The following is a 27,552-nucleotide window of genomic DNA, read 5'->3' as shown; positions in this document are numbered from 1 at the left end:
TCTTTCCATCAGTCCCTAACTGCAGTAATGGCAATTTAGGGAACAGTACCATTGTCAGCTCTGCAGGAGGAGGGTCCAGGAAGTGGGCACGGCGCTGGGGGATGGGAGGTTCCATTCCTTCTTCATTCTTTAGCCTTTGCAGTGCCACAATCTGATCAGCTGAGCCCATTGCCAGGATGACCCTCAGACTTCCACTCTTACTGCCAGTGAAGACGTCGATCACAGGCATGTAGCTGTCCACAGCAACCACTGGATAGTGAGCTTGAAGCAGCAGGTGGGAAATCTTTGGATCTCTAGAGCAGATGAAATGGAATAACAAAAATTCCTATCATGAGAATGAGCCATCTGAGTATGAACTGTATCACATGCATCTCATTTTAGATGGAACATTCAATGCAGTTAGAAAACAATCTCCATTCCTCAATCACATTAGTCTTTGTAAAGCCCAGCTCCAAGTTCTGCTGAATGGAAAAGGTTATTTTCAGCAGTGAGAATATACAGCTCCCAAAAAAATGAAGTGCTCTTAGTTATAAGCCAGCCTGGAGGTCTGTGAGCAAGGTGATGAATGGGAACAAGACTCCTATTAACATAACTGTTGCTACATAACATTTTTTATGAAGCTGTTATTTGTCCTTGGGGATGGAACTGGGCAGGAATACAAGAAAAGAAAGTGACAATCTCTCCCCAAAATGCAAAAATCTTAATACAGTGAAGATATACAGAAGCAAACCAGTTGCTTACTGAAGAAAAACAGCCACCAGCAAACAGTACACTAATAATTGACAAAGTAGTAGTAAGTAAGTTCCAGCATCATCTGATTTCTTCCTATCACTACTCCAACCAAAATAAAAGGAACCAATCCTTTTTTGTGAGTCTTTTCTGTTCAATATTTCTATTAATTTAAATTATCTTAAGCAAGCACCTGACTGAACAAGAAGCCAAAACACCGAACCAAAAAGAACAAAGAGCTCTGCAGAGAACTATTAGATAAAATGACAATTAACATCTGAAGCAGACAGGTTTTTGATACCACAAGCATTCCCTTGTGCTGTGCAGACTGACAGCATCCCTAGCAATTGGATCTGTAGAGTAAAATTGAGAACAAAAGCACTCAGTCAGGCTTCACTTAGAAAACCCCCAATGGAATCACTTTTCACACATAGTAACATCAATCCCTCACAGTTTTACTCTTTCCTAGTAGTACAGAACCAGATGGCTCCTGGATCCAAGCTTGATGCAGCACAGTATTTATTTCTCTGCCTACTTGGTTTTCTGTACTAGGACATTGTAACTTATTCCAGTATCACTCAGTGAAAAGAAGTGCCAGATGAAGCTTGAGCAGGATAAACATGCCCTTTGCTATTAACCAGTATTAAGAACTCTCCCCACAATGCATCAGATGCCATCTTTCTCTGAATATCAACTAGAACTCCCAACCCAAGAAAAAGTGGAGCAAAGATGCTTACTTGAATGAGATGTAAAACTGATGTAGTGGCAGTTTCACCAACCCCAGCAGTCTGTCACTGCCAGGGTTTCCCATCTTGTTCCATGCTTCAATAACCATGATGTTGTTCTTCAGTCGCTCCAAGTGTTTGGAGGTCAGGGAAAAAGGCATCACCTGAAGAGTTTCATACAGAATTAGGACACAGAACACCCTGGAAGCTATTTGCTAAGCACTGAGCATTTTAGTGACACTGCATCATTGCACAGTGTACAAACTGTGTTCTTCAGTCAGCTTTTTCCAGTTTTAAGCATCAACTTTCTATGGAAAAAGAAAAGAGAAAAAAAAATGGGAAAGAAAAACTTTTGAAGTTTCTCTTCCTTTCAAAAAATCTCATTTATTATTTGGATGATTCAAGAAACTGCAACTCACACTGTGCCACACAACCAAAACAATATTGACAATAGTTTTAGTACAGTGGGCAGAGCCAAGCAGGGAAGTCCCTAGGCAGGTAAGGACAATTTATCTTCAAAAGGTTTGTCAGTGTGCAGTAGCAAATTTTGACCAGTTTGACACAGAAAAGAGGTGACTTGCCTGAGAAAAATTAAAGGTAGGTTGTGTTGTACCCCAAACAACTGCAGATCTTGTTGCCTCCTCTGTGTTGAGCAGCTTGCAGGTTAAATACACATTACAAGAAGTGTGGAGTCCGTTGTCTTCAGCAACAAAATCCTTTCCATTAGGCACCATCAGCAGCACATGCAGCAATAACCCATAATCTTCAGCTGCAGGCATTTGAGTCATTAGATTATGGGCCACAGAGGTTGAAACAGACCATGGTGGCTGCACATTTGTGCAAGCTGCTCCTGTCTTCTCCAAGTCCACGTGGTTGCTAGATTTCAAGCAGCTTTCTGCATTTACACACTTCCTGCTGGGTTCCCAAAGTTCCAGCTGGGGACTTCTAATGGCATGAGGTGGGACTTGCTGCTGCACAGCCACTGAGCACCTGGCAGTGGTGCAGGTGAAGTCTTTGTTGTCAGCTGCAAGCTCTACTGATAACTGCAGTGAACAAAACAAAGAGCTGATCAGATGTCTATCACATTTGTTGCTATCTTCACCTTGGAAAGACAATTACTGCTCGAGGAAAGCTACGACAGAAGAGAAGTGTTTCTCTTCCAGTGTTTCTTGCACCTTTATATCCCTTGTCCCTAAATCCTTGTCCTTCTGTGGGCTTCTATTTTTTCTTTTCAATTGCACTGTATTTGTCTTCACTTTTCCTATTTTGGTTTCTTCATTATTATTATTTTAATTTATAAACACCGTTCTACATCTGAGTTTCTTCTTCATATTGTCAAGATTTGAAAGAGAAATAGTCAGACAGGTATGGATGGAAACGTGTGTGAAAGCAATGAAAGAAACACCAGAACACGGGCTAAAGGAATTGCAGGTGCTGACTGCTACAGGGCATCATGGATAAGACAGCAAGAAGAGAAAGAATAAATTGAGTTCAGAATGAACAGCGTGATGAAGAAGGGAATTGAGCCATAAAATGCCTTGTTAAGGAAAACAATCACTCAAGAATTTTGCCTAAGAATTAAGGAGGAATGAGACAAGGCAGTGAGGCACGAGATCCCAAATAGTATCTACTGGTAAATGGTGCAAAATGCACATGATGAGGAGCTAAAACATCTGTGAGGAATAACCCAGGTGATGCAGATGCAATAGCTGACAGCCCTTATCCTCCATGTCTGGCCAGAGCAGCTGGACACATATCTTGATGATAAATAGGTATTACTGACTAAAATCTGAGAGAGGGAGTGACCAAAATCAATTCTATTAAAAACAGAGATTAGCTTTCCCTTCTGTAAGTTATTGCACTGAATTCTGTTTCACAAGTTTCCTACGGTGTCTCCTTCCACTCTCCTCCCCCTACACCTAACCTCAGTGTTTTGTTTTTCACTCTTCTGTGGCTCCTCTGCTAACAGCTCAACTGAATGGCTTCTGTGGGGTCTCTGCCTATGGTAGGGGAACTGGAACTAGATGATCTTCAGGGTCTCTTCCAGTCCAAGCTATTCTGTGATTCTATAAGAGGGCCACTAAGTTTCACATGTCCATATGATAGAGAACATCAGGCAAGCCTTGAAGTGTCAGAACCAATCCACGCTCACATCCTTTGGGAATAATTTAGGAGCTCTGAACACAAAATGTCTAAATATTTTCTTTACCCATCACTTATTAATCTAGGGAGCTCTTCATCTTCAGAACTGGCAAACCCCTCAATTGTACAGTGCAAAACTGTTACTCCTCAATCAGATGCTGAACATGCTGATAGAATCTCTGGCTCAGGAAGGCAACTCCTGAAGACACAAGCTGCTACCAATGGCAGGAACATCAGATCTCTGTGTCAGGAGAGACCTGAGATCACATCACATGTAGAACCAAGGAACACAGATCTGCTGTCTTCCTGTTCTCATATGCCCAGGTCTCAACATGTTCCACACAAAATCTGATGGCAGAGTGGCTTCTCGGTCCAAGACCTAGCTTACTGACCCTTGTTTTATCCTGCAGGCAGAGGAAATTCACACTGCAAAATCCTTAAAGAAGGTTCTAAATATTTCTCTGACAGCTTAAGGGAAAGAACAAGAAGTTTCATGTTTTGTTTTCTTGTATGTCTTCATATCTGAGACTTGACAAATTAAGAGAAAAAATCAAAACAGAAAATATGTAGCCAAAATAAGTAACAAGAGGTGGTTTAGCACGCAGCCCAGGTAGTAAAAAAAAACATACCTTCAGTGGTCCAACTTGTATCTGATCTCCTTCTTTTTCCACAGGTATTTCACAGCTCAAAGTGAGCAACTCTGACTGGATGACCTTGCGTAGCTGAAGTACTGCTGAGCCAACGGCCACTGGCTGAGGGTAGAACAAGAACATATAACAAGATTTCTGTGAAGGTTAAACAACTGTGGGCATGCTGTCAAGAAGAAGCCTCCTGAAAGAGCTGGGAAATGATGCTCAGCCACTTACCCTGCCCACTCTTACACCTTCAGTTACACCAACAGGGATTTGTAGGACAGCTTCCCTTGCTTCCTATTTCAAGCATCACTAGGATAACAGTAAGGTTCTAGTACTACCAGTTAACAGTTCCAGATCAATACAGAAACTAACATCCCAAATCCTCATGACTGGGTGAGATTTTCATACTTAAAGACACAACTTACTGATCCACTAAAAGAAAAGCTCCATTTTGGACAGACAGGCAGATATCTTTGGTGTTGATTAAAACAAAACACGGGCTGAATTAGAGGAATTAATTGCCTTTTAGTGCATGTAGATGCTTATGCAGACATAGCTCCTTGCATCTATTTGCCCCAAATATAGTTTTTTTTCCTACTAAATGCACAAGTTATGCCATTATTCCTCCTACCCTGGTCACGATAACAACTGCATCCACATTAAAGCACCATGTGTATCTAAACAAGCCATGCTCTCATTGAATGCTTGTAATTGATCCAGTTTGCTTAAACAGCAAGAGCTCAGTTTTAAAGATGAGGGAAGGACAATTTTTTTTTTTTTTGGCTGGCCAGACTTGAGCTCAGAAAATGAGCTGTGTGATAAGATTGAACAACAACCACTTCAACTTACAGAATCTGCACATAACGTTCATTTCTTTCATAATATCTGGCAATGGTTGGTTAAGAAGTGGCTCAGCCAAGCCACATTACTTTGTTTTATCTCTGATGGCTGAGGGAAACAATTGGAAGGAAGCACTGCAGAAGACTTGGAGAAGACACTACTGAGGGCATAAGTCTTTGATGGAAATTGAATTGCCAAGGCTTTCTTTGCTTTTCAGTACACAAAGCATAAACAACTACTATGAAGTACCTTTCTCTGTCTGTTCTTTCGCACGTAGATTTTAAAAGCAAGGTCAGAGCTCCACCAGTGCTCCACCATCATTCCACCAAAACGAACAGGGAACACAAATCGATGCTGAAATTTCACCACTGCAAGGAAGACAGAGACTCATGAGCTCTTAGCTGGATCTGCAGCTAACCTATCTGTCAGACTACTCCAGAAACAGAAGCCTTCAGTCTCTGCAGAGAACATGCAGGGTGAATAGAGACACAGGAAATTCAGGAGGTGGGAGAGAAAAGGGTGGCTGTTCTGAGGAAGGTGGGCACACACACAGATTTGCACATCTGCCACAATGAGCAGATTAAGCAAGGCTGGGAGCTGAAAGGGAAGGGCTGCTGCTAGAACTCACAAGTAGAATCTCTCAACATTTCTACCTATTAATTCACGCTGCAAGTCTGTGAATAATTAACTTTGGTTTTTTTCTCACAGGAGCAACAAATATTCAGAACTAATTGAATATTAATAGACTTTCATGTGGAGATAATCACACCTCCAGTGTACACATGATCATCTAATTTTGCTTTACTTATTAACATCCAGCCAAAATTTAATTGTTCTTCATTTTGAAAGGCCAGAAAATAGCAGGAGGGCAGCGTGACAAAATTAATATTATAACAGCACGTAAAAGCTACAGACATGCCTCTGTGGTCTTATCTTGGAGAGAGACAAAAGCTGAACTGCAAGAATAATCACAGGTTCAGGAGAAAAGTGGCTGCAAGAAAAGACTGAATGCTGTTTAGTTTGGAAAAGAACAAGAAGTACAGTAGCAGAGTTAAAGTAGTAAGCTGCCCTTGGGCATCACAGTGATGACAAAAATTCAGGTCTGCCATAAGGAAAATGCACTGACAGAAATGTCAGCACTTTCACAGCCCCTGGGGAGGCTAAGGAACCTCTTATTGGGAATCTTTAATAAATGAGATAAACAGCTCTCAAGAAAGCACAGAGGACTGACTAAATGGTTTCTTCTAATTACTTCCAGCCTTGTCAGTTTTTCTGAGCTCCAGAGAACTGCAATCTAACTACACAAGGCAAAGTGCATGGGGCTGTATTATTCTTGTGTTACAAAGAGCTAATGTTCAGAAGATGCTTTGTCTCTGCACAGATGGAGAATACACAAGAGAACACAATTCATGTGACCCAGAAATAGGCAAAGTCAACGAATGGGATGGTCAACTGAACATCACCCTGGAATTCCAGCTTCCAGGAAGACAAGGGATAGAAGATCTTGCTCATGCACCACTCCTTGCTCATCAAGGGCAAAAAATGTAACCTAAATTGATCTCAGAGATACAGAGAGTGGTAACTCTCAGTAAAGAGGTGAACATCTGCTGATCTGAGCACAGAACTTGCCAGGACCTCTTGAATCCAGGAGACTCTCTGAGCTTTTGCACATTTCAGCAGCTGGAAAAGGTAGCTATTCATTTGAGACAGAAGTACCTAATGTTTCTAAAAGTATTTTTTTCATCTTGAATATTGCAGAAAATATACTGTTTTTTTATCTTAGTTTCCTCTTCCAGAGAGGAGCACTCCACTGCCCACAGTGCACCAACTCTGTAGAGGCGTCACTAATTATAATATAAAATTGAGTATTTTACAGGCAGCAAACAAATACATAAGAAAACAACTTCTAAGAGAGTCCACAACACTAAACACACGAGGGGACAAACAACGATCTTACCACCATCTGTGATTTTACTTGAAGCTACTCGAGTTAATTCTGTTGTTATGGAGACTTGTCCTTTTTCATTCTTGGAGGCTCCCACAGGAAAGTGGTACTCCACGAAGAAGGTACTGTGAATAAAATAGTCACAGAATGAGCCTGCTTCGGCAGGGAGGTTGGACTAGATGGTCTCTAGAGGTCCCTTCCAACCCCTACAATTCTGTGATTCTGTGAATGAATGATCACAAGCCACCAAAAGTCTAATGCATGTCATGAAACCAAACAAAGCAGACAAACTTCAAATCCACAATTCATTAAGTTACTCTATTTTTAAAGAGTAAATCACAGAATCCTTAGAGTTGGAGGGGCCTTAAAAGGTCATCCAGTCCAACTCCCCTGCGTTGCACAGGGACAGATCAGGTTGATCAGAAGACTGAACTACTCAAATCAGGTTCTCTTCTAAAAAAAAACCTTTTGCTTTTAGAGTATAGCCATGCACAAAGCACATTTGGGCATACTAGAAAAATACAGCCTGAAGTGAGACCAAACCAGGACAAATTATTGGCAATTCTAATTTTTAGAAATCTATAATATGCAGTTTGCCAGGATGACCAAAGAATTAGGAAGACCTCAGAAGACTGAAAAGCTTAGGTAAGCCTGGCTATACAACAGACCCCAGTAAAATCTACTTCCAAGGCATAGATTACATGTCAGTGAGAAACAATCCACCTTACCATTTATTAACTGAAGCAGGCCTTGGGGGCTTCCCCATTAAACCTCTCTTTCCTGGTGTAATCTGGCAGCTATCAAGAGGGATTCTCAAGCTTTCAATGATGACTCTGGCCAGGTGTATTCTCTTCAGCAAAGCCAACCTGTCTGCACTCAGGGATGTGACATGAGCTTCTTCTGTGCCAACATCAGGAGGAGCAAGTTGTCTGGAAGGAGAGCAGCTGCGGAGATAAAACTGAGAATCAGGTCTACACAAACACTCTTAACACAACTGTGTGAAGGTAACTCCACGCTGCTGGAGCTTTAACAAATGCTTACACAGCTGAACTCTTCAAAAAGAAAAGGTTTGTTTTATGTGACATAAGGATAGGGCAGAGAAATTGCTTGAGTACATCACTGCTGCAGAGGAACGGAAGCAAGACTGCTTTAAAATCTCAACTTGTGTTTTATTTCTCAGACTTGACTTATAAATGGTTTTGGGCTGCTACCTCCGGAGATATAAATTCTTTTTTAATATAAAAAAGTATTTGTAAGAAAAACAATCAGAAATAACTATCTGGTGATGAATTAGGAAAAAAAAAACAACAACCCTTAATACTTCCTGGTATTGTACTAGTAAATCCTGATAACTGGATTTTTGAGGGACACAGTTACAAGCATATAACAGAGGAACTTATAATTCATTCTTGCTTGCTGTAATTCTCCAGATTGTTTGCTAGAATCCAGAATCTCTTACATGTGTGCATGCAAATTAGCAAAAAAAAAAGAATACTTACACAATTAGGTTTGTAAAATAAAGTGATTGGAAGTTTATCTACTTGTTTCTAGAAAATGTGTGACAATATGCAATCTGAGATTCAATATGCAATCTGAAATTCAGCAGAATCAAAGAAATATCACTTCAAATCATTTCGGTTCCTCACCCAAGTTAATGAAAAGTCAAAGAATTGGACAAAAAAAAATTTTGGTCCCAGAATATTCTGGGGTTTTATTGGTTCTGCTGCGGAAAAACAAAACAAAACAAAACAAAATGTAGTTTAGGTCAGGTCAGTACTGAAGAAATGTTCATCCTGCAGGTATAGAAGCACTGAAACAGACTGCTGATATGAACTCCATCCCTGCAAAGTGGATATGCATTCAGTAAATCATGTGACAGAGCAGATAACATAGTGTGAACAGTTGCTTACAATAAGGAAGATGCTACTGAATGAGTTGCTGATGTAACTATTTACCTGGGTTTAATTTCTGTCACCTTCTGATCCTTATCAGAGGCAGTGGAATCCTTCTGTGCATTCACAGAATCAGCATTCTTCACAGTTTTTGCTTTGCTTACTTTTTTGGAAGGTTTAACATCTTCATCACTGAGGAAATCACTTGAACTGGAATCCGATTTCTGAAATGGAGATAATGCAAGTGAAGTAAGAAGTTGGCTCCCACCGTCAAGATTTATAAAGGTTATGATAAATACAAATAAAAAAAACATAGCTCGTGGATTGCATAATTTGAAATAATTCTAATGGAACCCATTTTTTTTTTCATAAAGATATAGAATGTGAGTCTTCGTGGACAGCCTCAGTCCTAGCAGTTTCCAAATTTGATGCTTGAATTTATAGTCTTAATAACATTCCTTGATTATCATTAATTTCAAGCAATGTTCCCACAAGCTTCTGTAGGACACAATATTTATTAAGCCTCTACTAATTCTGAAATCTATAGCTTTTTATTATTTTTTTAATGCAGGATTTTAATTTTATTTCACTTTAAGCACTTTCCTTCTGCTCTCCACTTACAGGAGTGGTGTAAAAAAGACTCTCTAGCAGACTCTGGTCGTAGTGGGGATCATTGAGTTCACTGTCATACAAGTCACTCCCAATAGAGAGAGAATCCAGAAGGGAACCTGGCTGATTCCAGAAATGCACAGGAGATAAATCAACACTGTGGACACAAGAGAAAGAAACATCACTTAATGTTGTGTTGCAAGTTCTGCAGTCAGATTCATATGAATTCTGATAATGATTCCTATTCTATACTGATTTTGTGCTTTACTATATCTGGATACAGCAGTCCTGGCAATAATATCTCTAGACCCACGTGAAGAAAAAAACAACCAACAGGTGAATATATACAAATAGAGCCACAGAATGGCTGATCCTGGAGGAAACTCTTTACTCAGAGGGTGGTGATGCCCCAGCACTGCTGCCCAGAGCTGTGGGTGTCCCATCCCTGGAAGTGCCCAAGGCCACAGATGGAGCTGTGGGCAGCCTGAGCTGAGGCACCCAGCCCACAGCAGGGATTTGGATCTGGATGGGCTTTGGGAGCTGTCCCAGCCCAAGCCTTTCCACAAGCCTTTCTGTGTCTAATTACATAGATTACATAGATACAGCTATTTTTAAAGCACAGTTCAAGCAAGATCAGTTTTGTTTTAAGATGTTTCTACCTGCATGAGAGGTATCAAAACCATTTTTCAACTCACAAACTTCACTGTTATCCAGCAACTGCAGGGAAAAAGAATAAGTGCAGGGCACAGGACATATAAACTGAACTACATCTGATACAAAAGCTGTGCACTGCATACTCCAGATCAACTATACTCTTACTACTTTACAAATGAGAGAAAGACCAACTTAATACCTGGAGAAAGACTATAAAAATAACTATTGGTTCTCCCTTTTTAATTTACAGACTGCAAACTTTTCACAGAAACATCGTAATTGTTGTATGTCTCTCTCTATATTTTAGGACACAGTAGTTACAACTATTAAATAACTTCCTCTTTTGAAATGTTGGGGTCCACCTTTCTGTCAACTTTTTAGGTCAAATGATTTAGAACCACATAGGCTGTCCTACATTAAAGCTAAATGCAAGCTGAAGTATGAAGCCCCTCCTGTCACCAGTAGCTCTTGCTATTCACATTTCCAGAAATATGGAAAACATGAGAGGTTAAAAGGCATTTTTCAGTATAAAATGGGTAAATAAGGACAGTTTCAGCAGTAAGACTCAGAAATCACTCACCTGCCCAGCAGTAACTGTATTGCTCTCTCTTCAGAGTTGAGGTCTAATTGCTGACCTGTGACATCAGATGTGAAGAGATGGGGATTCTCAACAGCAGGCATAGAATTTGAGGTCAAGCCTTTTGGGCTCCTGGGCAAAGGAAAAACAAAGGTATTAAGTTTTTCTGTCAGGCTGAAGATTTCAGCCACATAAAGGGTAAAATGCAAGGTTACATACAGCCCTCTGATTTGTAGCCTGACCTCCAGCTACACAAAATCTGTCTGCAACCCTGCAGTCTGCTGCAAGTCACATTTCTCATCCACAACTCTTACACTTTGCATGGACAGCCCAAAGTTGCAGTTTTAACTCAACTGCTGCAAATAAGAGGAGAGAGGGCCTGAGAAAATCAAGGCAAGATGTTTATAAACAATGATCTATGAATTCTTCCTGGAGAGTCCAAAAAAATCACCAATTTTTGAACACACTGGAATTGGATGGAAAACCATAATGACCACAAATTCTGAGAACACAGTTACAGATACAAGCGTTCTTTGTACACCAGCAACAAGGGATGCAAACTAGAACATGGAGAAGTACTCACTTTATGTCACTGATTACTTATTTTGCTTTGAAAACCTTTTATTTGGGATCAGATAACATTTAATCTGCTATGCCCCTTCTATTCACTACTAAAACTTGACCTTACACTACCAAATAGTTCTGTACTACACACAAAAATGGCTCAAAACAGAATTAAAATTACTTAAATCAAAGCTTACTACCTGATTAATTCACAAACAGAAATTATTTTCCCATTTGACTGAGAATCCTAAAACACACCACATGAACCTCAGTATTTCAAGTTTTCCTGATAAGGCCTCAAAATCATGATTTGATTCTAAATCTCAGTTTCCCCTTCCCGAGCTCACTTTGCTGTTGCTCTGAAACCATCCAGCTTCACAAAAGGAGGCACTTCGTTCAGTTCAGGCTCCATGTCTGGGCTAGATTTCATCGTAGAAGCAACCATGGCATCACGGAGCTTATTGCCTTGATCCAAAAGAGCTGAGAAATAAGCAGAAGAATTAACTCTCAGCATTCAAATGCAATTTAAAATCCAAACATGCTGGATACAGTCATGAAACTTCTATTTTATTCTATTATAAAGAGATCTTGACACATCAGAGATTAAGTGCATGCTGTATGCCATTAAAAAGATAGCACTGCCAGCAATCCTTTATCTGTTTTCCACTCAGAGCAGTACAGAGAACTCATCTACACTCAGTGAGTCAGGCATAAGACATGGTAGCAAGATTAAAAGTAGCTTGTCTGCATGCCTCAACAGCTGTCTAATTTAAAGTTTTGTCGGTAAACATAAATATATATACAAAAAATCAAATGGAAATGTGCCCTGCTTGGTGCAGGAGCATGTGGAGTCTCAGAGGTCTGTGATCTACAAGGGATGCTAACTAACATGAAATGGAAATGAAATTAAAAAATGCCAACACCATGTCTGAACACCAGCAGCACGTTCAGAGGCCATCTCAGAGGATATATCAATGATTAAATTGCCTGTGAAGATGAACCTCCTTTTCTCTTATCCCTCTGGGTCAGAGTTCAGGTGTATTGCCAAGGCAGCATGGCTTGGACATTTTGCCTGAGCTGGGTAGACAACCCATCTTTCAGCAAGACTAAAAATCAACAGCTTCTCAAGTAAAGATTTTTTTGTTATCATTTTCTGTTTGAAGTAACTTATTAAGAGCATGCAAAGTACCACTTTTCCTTGACAATATTCCAAAGACAAAGATTTAAGATCTATCTTCTCTGCTATCTAAAATACGATGCCAATTGCATACCAACCTGAAAGTAGGTCTTTTGTAGTTGGTTTGTGCCAAGAGAACACTTGTGTGTTTGTTCGGAGGGGTGCTTCAGGATCAGTGCTGCTGGGGAATGACACTGGCTGCTGACCTGAAGGATTCACTTTCAAATGTTCATTTGGTAAAATGAGGTGGTGGTGGGAAGCAGAGGAAACATCCTTTGTGTTTTCAGAGCTCTCTTGAAAGAACAAATGGTCCTTTCCCCCACTGCAAAACAAAACACTGAGTAACAACTGAAGTGGGTCAGTAAAGGGATTAGAACCTCTTCAAACTCTCCCTAGCACCGCAGTGCTTCCCTTCTGTATCCACTCCAAAACAGAACATGGCACATCTTTTTTTTACTGACTCCTCATCTTCTGCTCATACCATCACACAGACTGACTCAAGCTGTATAAAACAGACTTGGGGCACCTCTTATGTCAACTGGCACAGCTTGAATTGCATTAATGTACAATGCAATACTGCAGCAGATGAGAAACAGTCCCTTTTAAGCTCTTAAATGCTGCATGTTCCAGAGTTCATAAAAAAGACATCCAAAAAAAGCAAGTAATTCACAATTACACAATTCACAATTCATAACTGTATTGCCATTGCTTAAAAAGGTGTGAAATGCCAAAGAAGCCAGAATTTTGAATGGTGAAGAAAAGGTACCTGGGTGTTAAGACTTTGCTACTATTAACAGCCTCTGGGTCTGGAGGAGCGATCTGTGCTCGCTGAGATCGCTGCAATGGAGCAGGAGCCATATCTGAACTTGCATCTGTGGCTGGTACAGAGCTGCTGGTTTTGTATGTTTCTGACAGAGGTTCAAGAACAAGTGAAACCTGAAAAATACAGTGAGAAAACAGAACTTGGTTCCTTTCTTAGTGAAGCACTGCACACACTCTAACTTTTCATACTACAGAAAGCTCTCACTATTTTTTTACAGATAGTGATGTTTGTATCAATCATACATAACATTTTGATACTCAGACATATTTAAAGCCACTTATTTCACCTCCCATGTTTCCAAATTGCAACCAATCATCTTTCAGCAAAAATTAACCCCCAGGGCTGCAGCACAGAGCTACACCTTTTCCCTGGATTTTACCTACTCTGTGGTGTCAACCCAGCAAGGCTCTGAAGAAATATCAGAATGGAGTGTGCACCTCTAAAAGCACTGTTAAAACTCACTGTAGAGTCTTATTCCAGTTGAACTACCAATGAGGTCATGGAGTCCAACCCCCTGCCAAAACAGCTCCCAGCCCAGGGTACACAGCTCGGCATCCAGGAGGTCCTGAACGTCTGCAGAGGAGACCCCACCACCTCTGTGTGCAGCTCCAGTGCTCCATCACTGCACTGGGAAGAAGTTCCCACGCACATCTGCACTTCAGTCTGTGGCCATTTCCCCTCGTCCTATCAGCACACACTGTGAGCAGAGTCCGGCCTTGTCCCTTTGCCTCCCGCTGCTCAAATATTGACAGCCGTGGATCAGATCCCCTCTGAGTCTTCTTTTCTCAAGGCTGAACAGCCCCAGCTCTCTCAGCCTTTCCTCATAAGGGAGGTGTTCAGGCCCTGTGTCAGCTCTGTGCCCTCACTGCACTCTTTGCAGCAGATCCCTGTGTGCTTTGTATTGAGGAGCCCAGAAGTGGACGCAGTGCTCCAGGTGAGGCCTCACCAGGGCAGAGCAGAGGGGGAGGATCCCCTCCCTCGACCTGCTGGCCACGCTCTTCTGAATGCAGCCCAGGATCCCATTGTCCTTCTTGGCCACCAGGGCACAGTGCTCATGGCCAACCTGTCATCCACCAGGACACCCAGCTCCCTCTCCTCATTCCTCCTCTCCAGCAGCTCATTCCCAACCTGTACCAGTGCATGTGGTTATTCCTCCATAGGTGCAGGACTCTACACTTGCTCTTGTTAAATGATATTTCTTGCTGAATTGATGCTGAAGCAGAGTTTTTCTTCTGTTAACCTTTAGCAATTCAATCTGATTTTCGTGATTTTGATTTTGGAAATTTTTCTCAAGCATTTAAAAAAAAATGAAATGGTAACTTTAATTTTGTGCATTCAGAAGCAAAAGACAGGGCTTTGGTTGTTTGTTTTTAATTTGAAGGACATATTTCAGTGAAGAAAACATAAACAAACCATAATTGCAGGAAAATGCACTACACTGGATCCTCAGAATCAATCTGACAAATGGACGATGACAGGATAAGAATGTCCCTGGATTTTCCTATTTTCTATCTAGATTCAATCTGTAAACGCCTTGAGACAGGGGACACAGCACAACTGGATCCTCACATTCTACTGCATTACAGCTTCATATGCAACAATAAAGAGCAAAGTCATAAGGAATACCTGTAGCTCTCCCAGTTTATCAGCTTTTGGTGTAACTATGGCAAAAAACCCACTGATGGGATGGCTGGGAGAGAGCTGGGACAATTCAGTGATCTGCACTCTGCCAACTGGAAGACAGTCAGGTTTGGTCAGGACCTCCAGGACAAGCATGCCCATATCTGCAATAATTAGGAACAGCTTCATTTCAGTCCGACACAACAAGGTCACAGTTAAACACAGTTGAAACTTGCCTGTTAAAACAAAAGACCCAAGAGGTTAAAATAAAGCTGTGATAAGAGACAGGGAGTAATGAATCACAGAATGATTAAGGTTGGAAAAGACCTCTCAGATCCCCAAGTCCAACTGCAACCCAACCCTACCATGTCCACTGACTGTGTCCCCAAGTGTCACATCTCCATGGTTTTTGACCACCTCCAGGGATGGTGACCCCACCACCTCCCTAAGCAGCCTTCTCCAATGCTTGACCACTCTTTCAGAGAAGAAATGTTTCCTGTTCTCCAATCTGAACCTCCTTTACCACAATTTGAGGCCATCACTTCTCATCCTATTGCTGGGAGCAGAGGCTGACCCCCACTCAATGCTATCTCCTTCCAGGAGAGAATGATGAGGTCTCCCCTGAGCCTCCTCTTCTTTGAGTGAACAACCTAAGTTCTCTCAGCTGCTCCCCAGAAGATTTGTACTCTAGATCCTTCACCAGCTTTACTGCCCTTCTCTAGACACCAAGTGTTGAACTGACAGCAAATTATAACAAACAAGTTCACAACAGTCAGCTACCCAATAAGAACAACATAATATTAATACTTGATAAGTTGATAAGGTGATAAGATGCAGGGGACATCCTCCAGACATCAAGCTTCCAATGAAGATGGAATCATAGAACCACAGAACATTCAGAGTTGGAAGGGACTCAAGGATCATAGAACTACTTGAATCAGAAGAGACCTTTAAAGGCTTTCTGTTCCCACTCCCCTGCAGTAAACAAGGACATCTATAGCTCCATCACATACTCAAGAGCCCAGTCCAGTCTGACCTTGGGTGCCTCCAGGGAAAGGGCATCCATCATATCACATCTCTGAGCAACCTGTGCTAACACTTCACCTACCCTTAGCATAAACAATTTTTTCCTTGTATCCAATCTAAATCTCCCCTCTTTTAGATTGAAACCATTTCTCCTCGTCTTATTACAATGAACTTCACTAAAGAGTCTGTCCTCTCCTTTCCTGTAGCACCCCTTCAGAAACTGACAGGCTGCTCTCAGATCACCTTGCAGCCTTCTCTTCTCCATGCTGCACAGCCCCAGCTCTCTCAGCCTGTCATCATAGGAGAGCTGTTCCATCCCTGAGATCATGTTGTGGCCCTGGATGCACTCCAACAGCTCTGTGTCTCTCCTGCACTGAGGACTCCACATGTGGATGCAGCACTCCACAGCACAGAGCAGAAGGGCAGATCCCCTCCCTCACCCTGCTGGCCACACTGTGTTTGATGCAGACCAGGATGTGGCTGGCTTTCTGGGCTGTGAGGGCACAGTGCTGGCACATGTCCAGCTTGCTATCCACCAGCACCCACAGGTCCATTTCAGCAGGACTACTGAGCTCTATCCTTTCTTTCCCCAGCTTGCATTGGTAGTGGAGGTTGCTGTGTCCCAGGCACTTGGCTTTGCAGAACCTCATGAGGTTCCCCTGGGCCCACTGCTCAAACCATAAACTATCCAGAGCTGGGAGGAACCCAAAAGTATCACTGAGTCCAACTCCTGTCTCCACACAGCACCACTCAAACCCAACTCCTATGGCTAAGATCAGCATTCTAACACTGGATATATATAAACCTGGATCAGGTCCCCTCTCAGTCTTATTTTCTCTGTTTAGCCTTGAGAAAAGAAGACTGAGAAGGGACATGATCCAGGTTTACAAATATATGAGGTATGGGGGGGGCAAAGTGGTGAGGCCAGACTCTTTTCAGCAGTGTGTGGAGACAGGACAAGGGGAAACGGCCACAAACTGCAGCACAGGAGGTTCCACACGAATGTGAGCAAGAACTTCTTTACGGTGAGGGTGACGGAGCATTGGCACAGGCTGCCCAGGGGTTGTGGGGTCTCCTTCTGTGGAGATATTCAAGACCTGCCTGGACGCCTACCTGTGCAACCTGGTGTAGGGAACTGCTTTGGCAGGGGAGTTGGACTCGATGATCTCTAGAGGTCCCTTCCAACCCCTAATATTCTGTGATTGATTCTGTGAACACTCCCTGAACTCCTGCAGCTCAGGCTCGTACCCACTGCCCTTGTGAGCCCATTCCATGCCCACCACCCTCTAGTGCAGAGACCCTCCCAACTCCGACCTAACCCTCTCCTGTCACAGCTCCACAAGGCTGTTCCCTCGGGCCCTGTCGCCGTCACCAGACAGCAGAGCTCAGCTCTGTTAAATGAAAGCAGGGCTACGGGTAGGCAGCTGGGGAAGCTGCAGCGCCGGGTCTCACCTGTGAGGTAGGCCGCGAGCTGCCGGGGCCCGCACCGCACGGTGTACCGGCAGCTGCCCGCCGCCTGCCCCGGCTTTGAGGTGGGGTGGAACACGGTACCGTCCGAGGTCTCTCCCCACCACCTCAGGCGGACGAGGACGGCGGCGGAGGGCGGTTTGGCGGCATTCCACACGACTCTGCCGACGGTGCAGCGGAGGACGCAGCGCGGAGGGCCCTCCACCAGCGGCGGCAGGCTGGTGGACGCGGGGACGTCACCGGGAGCAGCGGAACGGAGCGGCGTCAGAGAACGGAGCGGGACTGCGGCGCTCCCCACCCCTACCCCCGCACCTCTACGCCGCCGGAAGAGCGCTGGGGTCGGGGCCGGGGCCCGCGGCCTCTTGTGCTGCATGGCTTCACCTCAGCGCTTCCCTCAGGCCGCGCCGCTGCCCGGCAACAGCCGCCCCGGCGGGAGCATCCCGCGCCTTCACCGCACTTCCGGGACTACGGCTCCCATCATGTACCGCTTTCCCGTTGAACCCCATAGAGGCCCGGACTGCGTTTCCCAGAATGCCGCGCGGCGGCGCGGTGAGGAGAGAGGCTCTTCCGGTGGGGCGGAGCGGAGCGGGGTTGGTGGCGGCCCCGGCGGGCGGTGCGGGCCGGTGCGGAGCTTTGCGTCGTGGTCGTCGTGGTCGTCGTGATCGTCGTGATGTCGGCTCTGGAGAAGCAGCTGCATCTGGGTCGCCTCCCGCCGAGGCCCCCTTTGCCCGGGGGCGGCGGTCAGTCCGGCTCCAAGATGCGTATGGGGTAGGTGGGGGAGGGGAGTGGTGGGGGTCTGAGGGGGGAGGGTGAGGCCTCCGTCGTTTGGGCGGATTGGGTACTCGTGGGGAAGGGGGCTTTCGGGGGGGGGGTTCTCTACTGGCTGAGGCTGAGTGGTGTTCTGTGGGGTGTTTGGGGCGGGGGGACTCGTTTTAGGGGTGTTGCGGGAGTGGGGGATTTCTGCGGGGCCTTTGCGCTTGGGGGAGATGGGAGAGGGAGAGAGGAGTGGGGGGGGGGGGGGGTTGGGATGAGAGGGCTGTTGTGCGTGGGGGTGGCAGCCCCGTTGAGGTGGTGAGCGATGTGGTAGGACTCCATGAAGGGTATGGAAAATATAGGATGAGAGGACGGTTGGGTCAGAAGAGCCCTCACAACCCGCTCCAGTCCCAACCCCTCCGTGGCCAGAAACACCTCCCATTGCCCAGGTGCACACAGCCCAACCTATGGCCTTGGGCATTGCCAGGGATGGGCACCCACAGCTCTGGGCAGTAATGGAGGGGCTGCACTACACTCTGAGAAATGAATTTCCTCCTCACATCTAATCTCTTTTGGATTAAAACCATTGTCCCTTGCCCAGAACTCAGCTCTGTTTTCAGAAAAGAGGTATTAGGAAAGTTTCCTCGGGCAGTTTTATTCCCATATCCAATGAGTGTCAGGGATAAAGCAGCAGGGCAGGCAAGTTGGAACAACGGGAGGTTTAGGTTCAGTATTAGGAGGAAATTCTTTACTCAGAGGATGGCGAGACCCTGGCACTGCTCCCCAGAGCTGTGGGTGCTCTGTCCCTGGAGGTACCCAGAACCATAGATGGGGCTGTGGGCAGCCTGAGCTAGTGGGGGCACCCAGTCCACTGCAGGGGATGGGGCTTGGGGGCTGCTTTGAGGTTCCTTCCAACCCAAGCTCTTTTATGTTTCTATGGCTGAATAAGAAATAGCATCCTGGGGCATCTTGTTGCCCCTTGGTTTCTATCTTCTCTGTGTCCTTTTGTTTGAAGGGAAGGTCGGTGCATTCTTGCATGTATATCATGGTGATACCTTGTCATGGTTTTGTGAGTCAGTGAAGTCGTGGCTGAGGGGGAAAGTACTTGTAAATACTATTTAAATGTCATTTCTCAGAAGCTTATATAGAACCGTACAGTAGGTGAACTCTGCTAAGGGAGTAATGTGCTTGAAGTGATGGTGACATTTCATCTGGGATCAACCTGTACAGCACAGGGTAAAGGGATGTCAAATCTCTTAAACAGGAGTGAGAACAACTTTTGGAAGCAGGAGAGAAGATGGACCAGGATCAAGCTGTGGATGGGAACTAACAAGGACTGAGTGGACGAGAACAACTTTGGCAGACGCTTTGTTCTTTTGTGAGGAGTCAGAGTGAGAAAGTGGGTTGCAAATAGGAGAGCTTTGAAGAATAGCAGTAACTTCATCTCTGAAGATGTGAGGGAGAAGCTTGTATTCCTGGCAAGTGCCTGGTTATGGTAGAAGGAATGCAGGAGAGCAAAGGAATCTGGTGTTAGTCATGGGGATGTGGGCTCAGGCTGCTGTCAGCCCCATGCAAAAGGCAGAAGAGCATAGATTTGAGTAGAATAACAGAAACGGGAACATTAAACCTGGAGAAAATGCTTTTTAAGTGGGGTCTGACTTTCCACACAGAGATCTGGGCTGTGACAAGACCACGGGCTGACCCTTTGAGGGATGCTGCCCTCTGTGTGAGAGCTTGCGAGGGCCAGGTGTGTGTTGCTCACTCCTGATGGCACTGAGAGCTCTATTTGGAGGTTAAAAATATCCTACAGTTCCTACAGGAGATCTGCTTTGCCTTGATGCATGAAATCAGATAACTAAGAGAAATACTGAAAATAGCAACTATAAAAGACTGGGATGAAATATTTGGGTGTTTGTGGATGGGAAAGGCATCTAAATGACAGGTAATTCTCTCCTTTAAGACATAGTTTTATAATGCTCTGTTTACGTTATATTTTTTATGGTGCAATAGATTTAGTTGGAATCTGAACTAATTCTAACAAATCTCTATGGAATACTTTTCTTTTAATATGGATTATATTAAAGTTAAGCACCATATGTAAGTATTGGCATGACCTTGAGGCTAATAAAAAAATGTGTTATTTAAGGATTAATTAGGAAGGAGCAGTCCTGGATATTGTGATGCAGTGCAGAATTGTGAGGAAGAGTAAAGCATGAGTTCACTCAATTCTGTTGTGAGAGTCTTGGGATTACAGAGTGGTGTGCAGGTTATATGTGGTACATATAAGACTAGATTTAATACTAAATATTTAATTATGATGTTCAAGCAAACTGTCAAACACAGAAATTTTCTGTTTTGGGCAAAGAAACAAAGGTTTCTTTTTCTACCTGTTCTTTTGTCCCATGTAAGGTAATCTTCTCCCCTGCAGTTACTTTGTTTAATGTATTTCAGAGTGGTTTTGTGGACTGTAAACTTTGTCAGCAAGCTAATTCTTCCCACAAAGCAGTGCTCATGGGATGGCACTGTGAACAACCACCATATCTTATCCCCTGTTTAATTAAGTCTTGGTAGCTCAGTAATAAACGTAAAGACTTCCAGTGTCAGTGTTCAGGTCTGGGGGAGGAGAGATGAGTTTGCAGTTGGTCTTGCTGCTGGTGTTTGCTCCTGCCAGATGTTTCCTGGAAGCAGATGTCCTCATGGTAATGATAAAAGGCAAAATTGAATTTCTTGCAGCATCAGGTGAGCTGTGTTCTGCTGGAATTGCTCAGGTGACGGAGGCAGTGTGCTGTGCTGGTGCTGGGCTGCAAAAGACTGCTGTGCTATGGGATGTGGTGTTTCTAGACATCCAATCTCAAGGTTTTTGGATGCTTCATGTCAGAGACAGAAGCGACAGTGAGGAGATGTTGCTTTGTTTTATATGCTATCAGTCTTTTTTTTTTTTCCTCTTTCAAAATCTTTCAGAGAAGTGCTGATATAAAGTCTGGTGTTGTGGATGGAGGTCAAAACTTTGCATCCTCTTTCCTCGTGGGGCATCTGGGAGCGGCTCATAGGCACAGCATGGTCATGTAGCTCCTGGTTGCTCTGTGGGCTCTGCGCTTTGTCTCCTATCACATTTTCTTCTCCCCTCCTCTCAGATCCCTCCCACTGATCTCATCCTAACTTATGGTTGGTTTTGAACAGCCATGCCCCAAACTGGAAATGGGATTTCATTGGATGCTTTCACACACCTGTGGACTGGAAGGACTATATAATGTAGGAACAAAGTTACCATCCACAACCACACATCTCAGCAGAATGGTTTCTGTGTTTTTAATGGCTCTCCTGAGGTTGTTTTTTAACAGTTTTGCTGTGTGGCTGCTTGCAGCTTGCCTGTATTGGTGTGTATTATTTCTACATAGCTTTAGATTAAGGTACCAAAGGAGGATGTGATCAGCTATGACAAATATAGAAGACTCTACTGAAGTAGTCCTTTAAAAGTCAAACTTTTATAGGGAACAAAAGGGATTGAAATTAGAGAAAGAATTTGCTCTTCTGTCATCTTTTATTTATAAATCTGTTTTGTTACTGGGCACTGATGAATGTCTTACCTTGGAAGCAGGGCCATTAATTAGAACATGTTTAAACTCAATATCCAGCAGCACTGGCAAGATAGTTATTCCACACATAAATGCTTTGCTTCTTGTGCACCGATCCTCTCACTGGAATGTTGGGTATGTTTTATTTTTACATTAATTCTTTCTTTTTCATCAGCCAGGGAGGCCGTGCTAACATGGCTGCATGGGATGTCTGAAAGCAGAGAGTGCAGTGAGTGAGGCTGCAAGTAGGAACAAATAACTTGAGTGCAGCACAGAGATTTCTCAGGCGTCAGCCGTCCTTGGCATAAAGGCAAGTTGCAAGGGTAGGAGGCTTCTTTCAAAGCTCTGTTTTCAGATTTACTCCACAATTACCAGCTTGGTGAGGAAACCTTTGCCAGGAGTACAGAGGAATTCTCAGCCCAAACGCTTTCTTATAAGTTCATAAGTTCATAAGGTTGGAAAGGACCTATAAGATCATCTAGTCCAACCATCCTCCTATCACTATCTCTACCCAACTACTAAATTAAGTCCTTAAGCACCTCATCTAAACGCTTCTTGAACAGCGCTAGGGATGGTGCCTCAACCACCTCCCTAGGCAGGCCATTCCAGTGCCTGACCACTCTTTCAGAAAAGAAATGCTTCCTGAGGTCTAATCTAAATCTTCCCTGGCGCAACTTGTGGCCATTCCCTCTCGTCCTGTCATTACTTATCAGGGAGAAGAGGCCTACCCCCTCCTCACCACAACCCCCCTTCAGGAAGTGGTAGAGTGCTATAAGGTCTCCTCTGAGCCTCCTCTTCTCCAGACTAAACAATCCCAGCTCCCTCAGCCGCTCCTCATAAGACTTGTGCTCCAGGCCCCTCACCAGTTTTGTTGCCCTTCTCTGAACACGCTCCAGGGCCTCAATGTCCTTCTTGTAGTGAGGGGCCCAAAACTGAACACAGTACTCGAGGTGGGGCCGCACCAGAGCTGAGTACAGGGGGATGATCACCTCCCTGCTCCTGCTGGCTACACTATTTCTAATACAGGCCAGGATGCTGTTGGCCTTCTTGGCCACCTGGGCACACTGCCGGCTCATGTTGAGCCGAGCATCAACCAACACCCCCAGGTCCTTTTCCTCTCTACATTCTTCAAGCCATTCTGCCCCAAGCCTATAGCATTGCATGGGGTTATTGTGGCCAAAGTGCAGGACCCGGCACTTGGTCTTATTGAACCTCATCCCATTTTGCTCAGCCCAGCTGTTCAGCCTATCCAAATCCCTCTGAAGGGCCTCCCTACCCTCAGGCAGTTTGACACATCCTCCCAGCTTTGTGTCATCTGCAAACTTACTGAGGGTACACTCAATTCCCTCATCTAGGTCATCAATAAAGATATTAAACAAGATGGGCCCCAAAACTGACCCTTGGGGGACACCACTCGTAACAGGACGCCAGCTGGACTTAACTACCCTCTGGGCACGGCCCTCCAGCCAGTTCTCCACCCAGAGAAGAGTGAACCTGTCCACACCACGGGCTGCCAGTTTCCTTAGGAGAATACTGTGGGAGACCGTGTCAAAGGCCTTGCTGAAGTCCAGGTAGACTACATCAACAGCCTTTCCCTCATCTACCTGTCTGGTCACCCAGTCATAGAAGGAGATGAGGTTGGACAAGCACGACCTGCCCCTGGTGAACCCGTGCTGGCTGGGTCTGATCCCTTTATTGCCATGCACGTGTCGTGTGATCTCCCTCAATATCATCTGTTCCATAACTTTCCCTGATACCGAGGTCAGGCTGACAGGCCTGTAGTTCCCCGGGTCTTCCTTACGGCCTCTCTTGAAGATGGGAGTCACATCGGCAAGCCTCCAATCTTGTGGGAAAAGCCTACAGCACCCGGTATTCCCAGGAGGTCTCCCATCCAAGTACTAACCAGGCCCGACCCTGCTTAGCTTCCGAGATCAGACGAGATCGGGCGTTGCCAGAGTGGTGTGGCCGTAGACATCTTTTCTTACATCTTTTCTGTCATGCACTGTCAAAAAGATTACTGTTTGTAATAAAATGCCACCTGTTAGTGCATCCAAATAGGTGAGAATAGGCTGGTGTCTTCTTGCCATTTTCCAGTATGATCTCTTCCATGTTTCTTTACTGGGAAATCTCAGTCAAGAAGTTCAGGTGGACAGAAGTGGCTTTGCTGTGCCTCTGGGAGTGCCCCATGGGACTGAATGCAGTTCTGGTCTGTGCATCTGTGGGATTCTCCACACCTCTGGATCCATGTCAGCAAAGTAATGCATGGGGAGATGCAAATCAACACAGTGAAGCAGCAGGGAAGTTGGATCCTTGATTAGCATAGAAGACTGATAGAAATATTTAAGCAAAACCAGAGGACTGTGTAGTTGCAGTGGCTGCTGCAGTGTAGCTCTGATGGGCTCTTGTGGTCATAAAAGATAAACACTGGGATTCTGTAGGATTTCACAGTGCATTGCATTGATTTCTGCTACCTGTCCTCAGAATTGCAGCCCCCCCAATCTTCGGACACATGTATGTACTCTTCCAGCAGTACCCTTCCTGCTAGCACTCTCCTGTCTCTGTATTTAAGTGCTCTGACCACATTTCTCAACTAAACAGAATGATGTTACCCAAACCTGAGTTTGTCTACATCTCTTTGGCTTGACTGGTGCATGAAAACCATGCCAGCAGGAACCTGAAGTTCTTCTACCTGGTACAAAAGAGATGGGGATCTCCTGGAAAGAGTGCAGTGAGGGCACAGAGCTGACACAGGGCCTGGAACACCTCCCTTATGAGGAAAGGCTGAGAGAGCTGGGGCTGTTCAGCCTTGAGAAAAGAAGACTCAGAGGGGATCTGATCCACGCGGGAGGTAAAGGGACGAGGCCGGACTCTGCTCACAGTGTGTGCTGATAGGACGAGGGGAAATGGCCACACTGCCTCCCTGTGCACCCTGGGCTGGAGCTGCTTTGGCAGGGGGTTGGAGTCCATGATCTCTGGAGGTCCCTTCCAACCCCCACAGTTCTGTGATGCTGTGTGATTCTGGAATTCATTTTTAAATGCCTACATAAAGAAGCAGATGTATGCTTGTCTTTCAGATTGCCTTCGTTGGGGTCACGTGGTTGAAAAAGAAATAAATTAAATTTTATGCTCAGAGCTCTGAGAAAAATCAAGTAATGGAACTTCTAACTTCACTAGTGAAGCAAAAAGACTGAGACCTACAGAGTCACTAAGGTTGGAAAAGACCTCCCAGGTCCCCATCACACCCCCATGCCCACCAACTGTGTCCTCAAGTGCTACATCTCCACAGTTCTTGAACACATCTGGAGGTGGTGACCCCATTGCTCCCTGGGCAGCTGTGGCAGTGCCTCACTGCTCTTTGGGAGAAGACATTTTTCTTCATGTCCAACCTGGCAGCTGTGTTCTCAAAGAACTTAATTATCCGGAAGGCCTTGATGGAACCTGATCTAATTTCGTGACAATTGAAACTAATTTCTCCCTTTAAAATTTTTTTTTCTGCAATCTCTTCTTGTATAAAAATCATTTAACGTGTTCAGTGTCTTAGGCAAAACCCCGTTCACACTGGTGAGAAATTTGGTGAAGTGTTTGGGCTTCTATTGCTTTGGGATTGCTTGCAGTTTTGATCTGTTTTCAGTATGCAGTGAAGGGGACAAATTGTACAATAGGATGAAACGAGCTGTAGAGAGAGTTCTTTTGTGATTCCAGCTTCACTTAGCACCTGGCTTTGAGTTTCAGACTTCATTGTGATGGATCTATTTCTGTTTTGGTCTGCTAGATAATTCAAAAAAGGTAATTAATTCCATCAGCTTAAATATTTGGTCAGCAAAACTCTGCTTGGACATCAAGGGGCAAAACCACAGTGGCTCTTGGGCTTGCTTTTACTTGTGTGGATGTGCCACTGAGAGAGCAGCTTGAAGTAATGGATGGGAGGTGCTTATTCTGAGAGACAACAAAATCACAGTCAGTTTCTCATAGCTCTGTGCTGCTTTGTGTGCTTCAGATGCACTCACCAGCTGTCTCATGGGAAAACGATGCACTTATTCTTGCCCTTTGTAGGGCTCTGTAGTACAGCAGAGGTCCCTCGTGTTTTCCCTCAGCATTATTTGGAGGCAGGAGCTTAGTTTAAATTACAGCCTGCACATTGCATCAAAGGGACAATGGTTTTCAACTTCCAGGTCCTCCATGCTTCCTGCAAATGTAGGAGTTCTGGTATGTTTTGTTCCCAGATATTTCATGTACCTGACCCACAGCTCCTAACACTTCTTCTGGAGCTGTTAACTCCAATTAAACTTAATTTGAAGCATTTGCTAATAAAGCTAAATCAAACAATGTAATGAGAAGTGGAGTGGCAAGGTCCCAGGGAACAGCTCAGCTCTGATCTCATGGGTTCCTCTTACAACCTGTGAGTTATTCTTTATGGATCTGTCTTTGTGTCAGCACCTGACTGCCTTCTGCATGAACACTCTAGCAGGATCAGTAGACCTTACAGGGGCTTAGCAGGAGACCTTATACTGGGCTCTGGCTGCCACAGATGGCTTTGGAGTTAACAAACCTCTTGTTTCTGCCCTTGTTTTCTCTTGTTTTGTTTTAATATCTTGTTCAGGTTTTACCCAGACGAATCAGAAGGAGCAGTAGTGCATCAGCATGGGCTGCTCAGGGAGGTGGTGGGGTCACCATCTCTGAAGGTGTTCAAGAACTGTGAGGATGTGGCACTAAGGGATGTGGTCAGGGTGTGGTGGGGTGGGCTGGGCTTGGACTTGGGGATCTGAAAGGTCTTTTCCAACCATAATGATTCTGTGAATTTATGATCCTACATACAGTGACCATACTGGTGTTCCTGGTAACTGGGGGGCATCTTAGTTCCAGGAGGAGATGCATCAGGTCAGCCTAGAAGGCCTGGGAATGATAACCTGGAAACACTGGTGTCTGATCTCAGAGTGGTAGGGAACAAATGTGCTAAAGAGCAGTTGAAAGAATTTACCTTCTTTCTGCAATCTTTTGCCCTGTATCACTCCTGGCATTGTGTTTAGCCAGGTGAGGCTTTCACTGTATGCCCTGTTCTTCAATTGTATCCTTAATGATTGATTCCAGCCATAGGTACATTATTCCAGGTGTGCTGGCATCCCTGTCTTGTGCAGTAATATCATGGTCTGTGCTTCAGTTCGAAGATTGTCTGAGGTTTCCAGAGACACTGCTTTGCAGGACTACCTGCCCCTGTTAATGCAGTTTCTTTGTTCCCAGGTATGGGACTGTTCACATTGTTAGGTCTGTGCTTTGTTCTTCATCCCTCAGAAATGGAGGTGACATCCTCTGTTTTTGTGCAGGGGAGTTACTGTGTGTTACTCTACAAACAGTATTTTTCTTTTAGACAAGTGAGTCTTGCTTTGGGAATTCTCCATGTTCAACCTCCAATGTGGGTAGGGACTAACACTTGGAAACTTTCTCATCTCACAATAAAAGGAAGGTTATAGGGAGTTCCTGCTGCTTGCCAGATGTATGGGTTATGTTGGAAGGAGCGTAGCCAGTTGGATGATGATATCAGCCTATCACGTGGAGTTATTGAGGACAGTCAAACCTGAAAGCAGCAGTAATGTGCTGTGGAGAAGTCTGACTGCACTGAAATGTGGGATTTTTAAAAGGTGATGAAGGTTGTTGTCATTAACTGCACATCCTAGCTATAGAAAAACAGGAGATGGGAAATTATCTGAGGTGTGGGATGTTTGCTCCACCTCCAGCAAGAGCCAGAAATGGTGAAGAGAGTGTGATAGGGACTGGGGTGGCTTCCAGGCAAGGGGGAAATGA

General features: G+C 44.6%; 2 protein-coding genes and 1 non-coding gene across 3 annotated transcripts in view; 1 reads left to right on the top strand and 2 right to left on the bottom strand.

Moving 5' to 3' along the window:
• The window catches only part of C2CD3 (C2 domain containing 3 centriole elongation regulator), a 37,341-nt gene extending 19,530 nt beyond the window's left edge, over nt 1-17,811 (bottom strand). The window contains exons 1-15 of the mRNA XM_065745727.1: nt 17,411-17,811; nt 14,939-15,096; nt 13,256-13,425; nt 12,588-12,811; nt 11,660-11,792; nt 10,752-10,880; nt 9,530-9,674; nt 8,972-9,132; nt 7,745-7,960; nt 7,029-7,141; nt 5,321-5,439; nt 4,226-4,348; nt 2,036-2,497; nt 1,467-1,618; nt 50-293 (exon numbers count right to left, since the gene is read on the bottom strand). Of these exons, the coding sequence (XP_065601799.1) occupies nt 50-293; nt 1,467-1,618; nt 2,036-2,497; nt 4,226-4,348; nt 5,321-5,439; nt 7,029-7,141; nt 7,745-7,960; nt 8,972-9,132; nt 9,530-9,674; nt 10,752-10,880; nt 11,660-11,792; nt 12,588-12,811; nt 13,256-13,425; nt 14,939-15,096; nt 17,411-17,798 (2,937 nt within the window). The 5' untranslated portion in view covers nt 17,799-17,811. The remainder of the gene's footprint in view (nt 1-49; nt 294-1,466; nt 1,619-2,035; nt 2,498-4,225; nt 4,349-5,320; nt 5,440-7,028; nt 7,142-7,744; nt 7,961-8,971; nt 9,133-9,529; nt 9,675-10,751; nt 10,881-11,659; nt 11,793-12,587; nt 12,812-13,255; nt 13,426-14,938; nt 15,097-17,410) is intronic.
• Nucleotides 17,812-18,095: 284 nt separating this feature from the next.
• PPME1 (protein phosphatase methylesterase 1) overlaps nt 18,096-27,552 on the top strand; it is a 28,051-nt gene continuing 18,594 nt past the window's right edge. Inside the window, exon 1 of the mRNA XM_065745769.1 lies at nt 18,096-18,193. Within this exon, the coding sequence (XP_065601841.1) occupies nt 18,096-18,193 (98 nt within the window). The remainder of the gene's footprint in view (nt 18,194-27,552) is intronic.
• On the bottom strand, nt 23,608-23,726 carry LOC136054518 (5S ribosomal RNA). Its single transcript, XR_010622740.1, has one exon. It is a non-coding gene; the product is annotated as a 5S ribosomal RNA (ribosomal RNA).

Source organism: Cyrtonyx montezumae, unplaced genomic scaffold (genome assembly GCF_038088225.1).
Source record: "Cyrtonyx montezumae isolate F1298 unplaced genomic scaffold, pur_monq_1.0 scaffold_37, whole genome shotgun sequence".
Lineage (NCBI taxonomy): Eukaryota > Metazoa > Chordata > Aves > Galliformes > Odontophoridae > Cyrtonyx > Cyrtonyx montezumae.
Note: the sequence above shows the minus strand (reverse complement) of the source record. Positions and strands in the feature narration are given on the sequence as shown.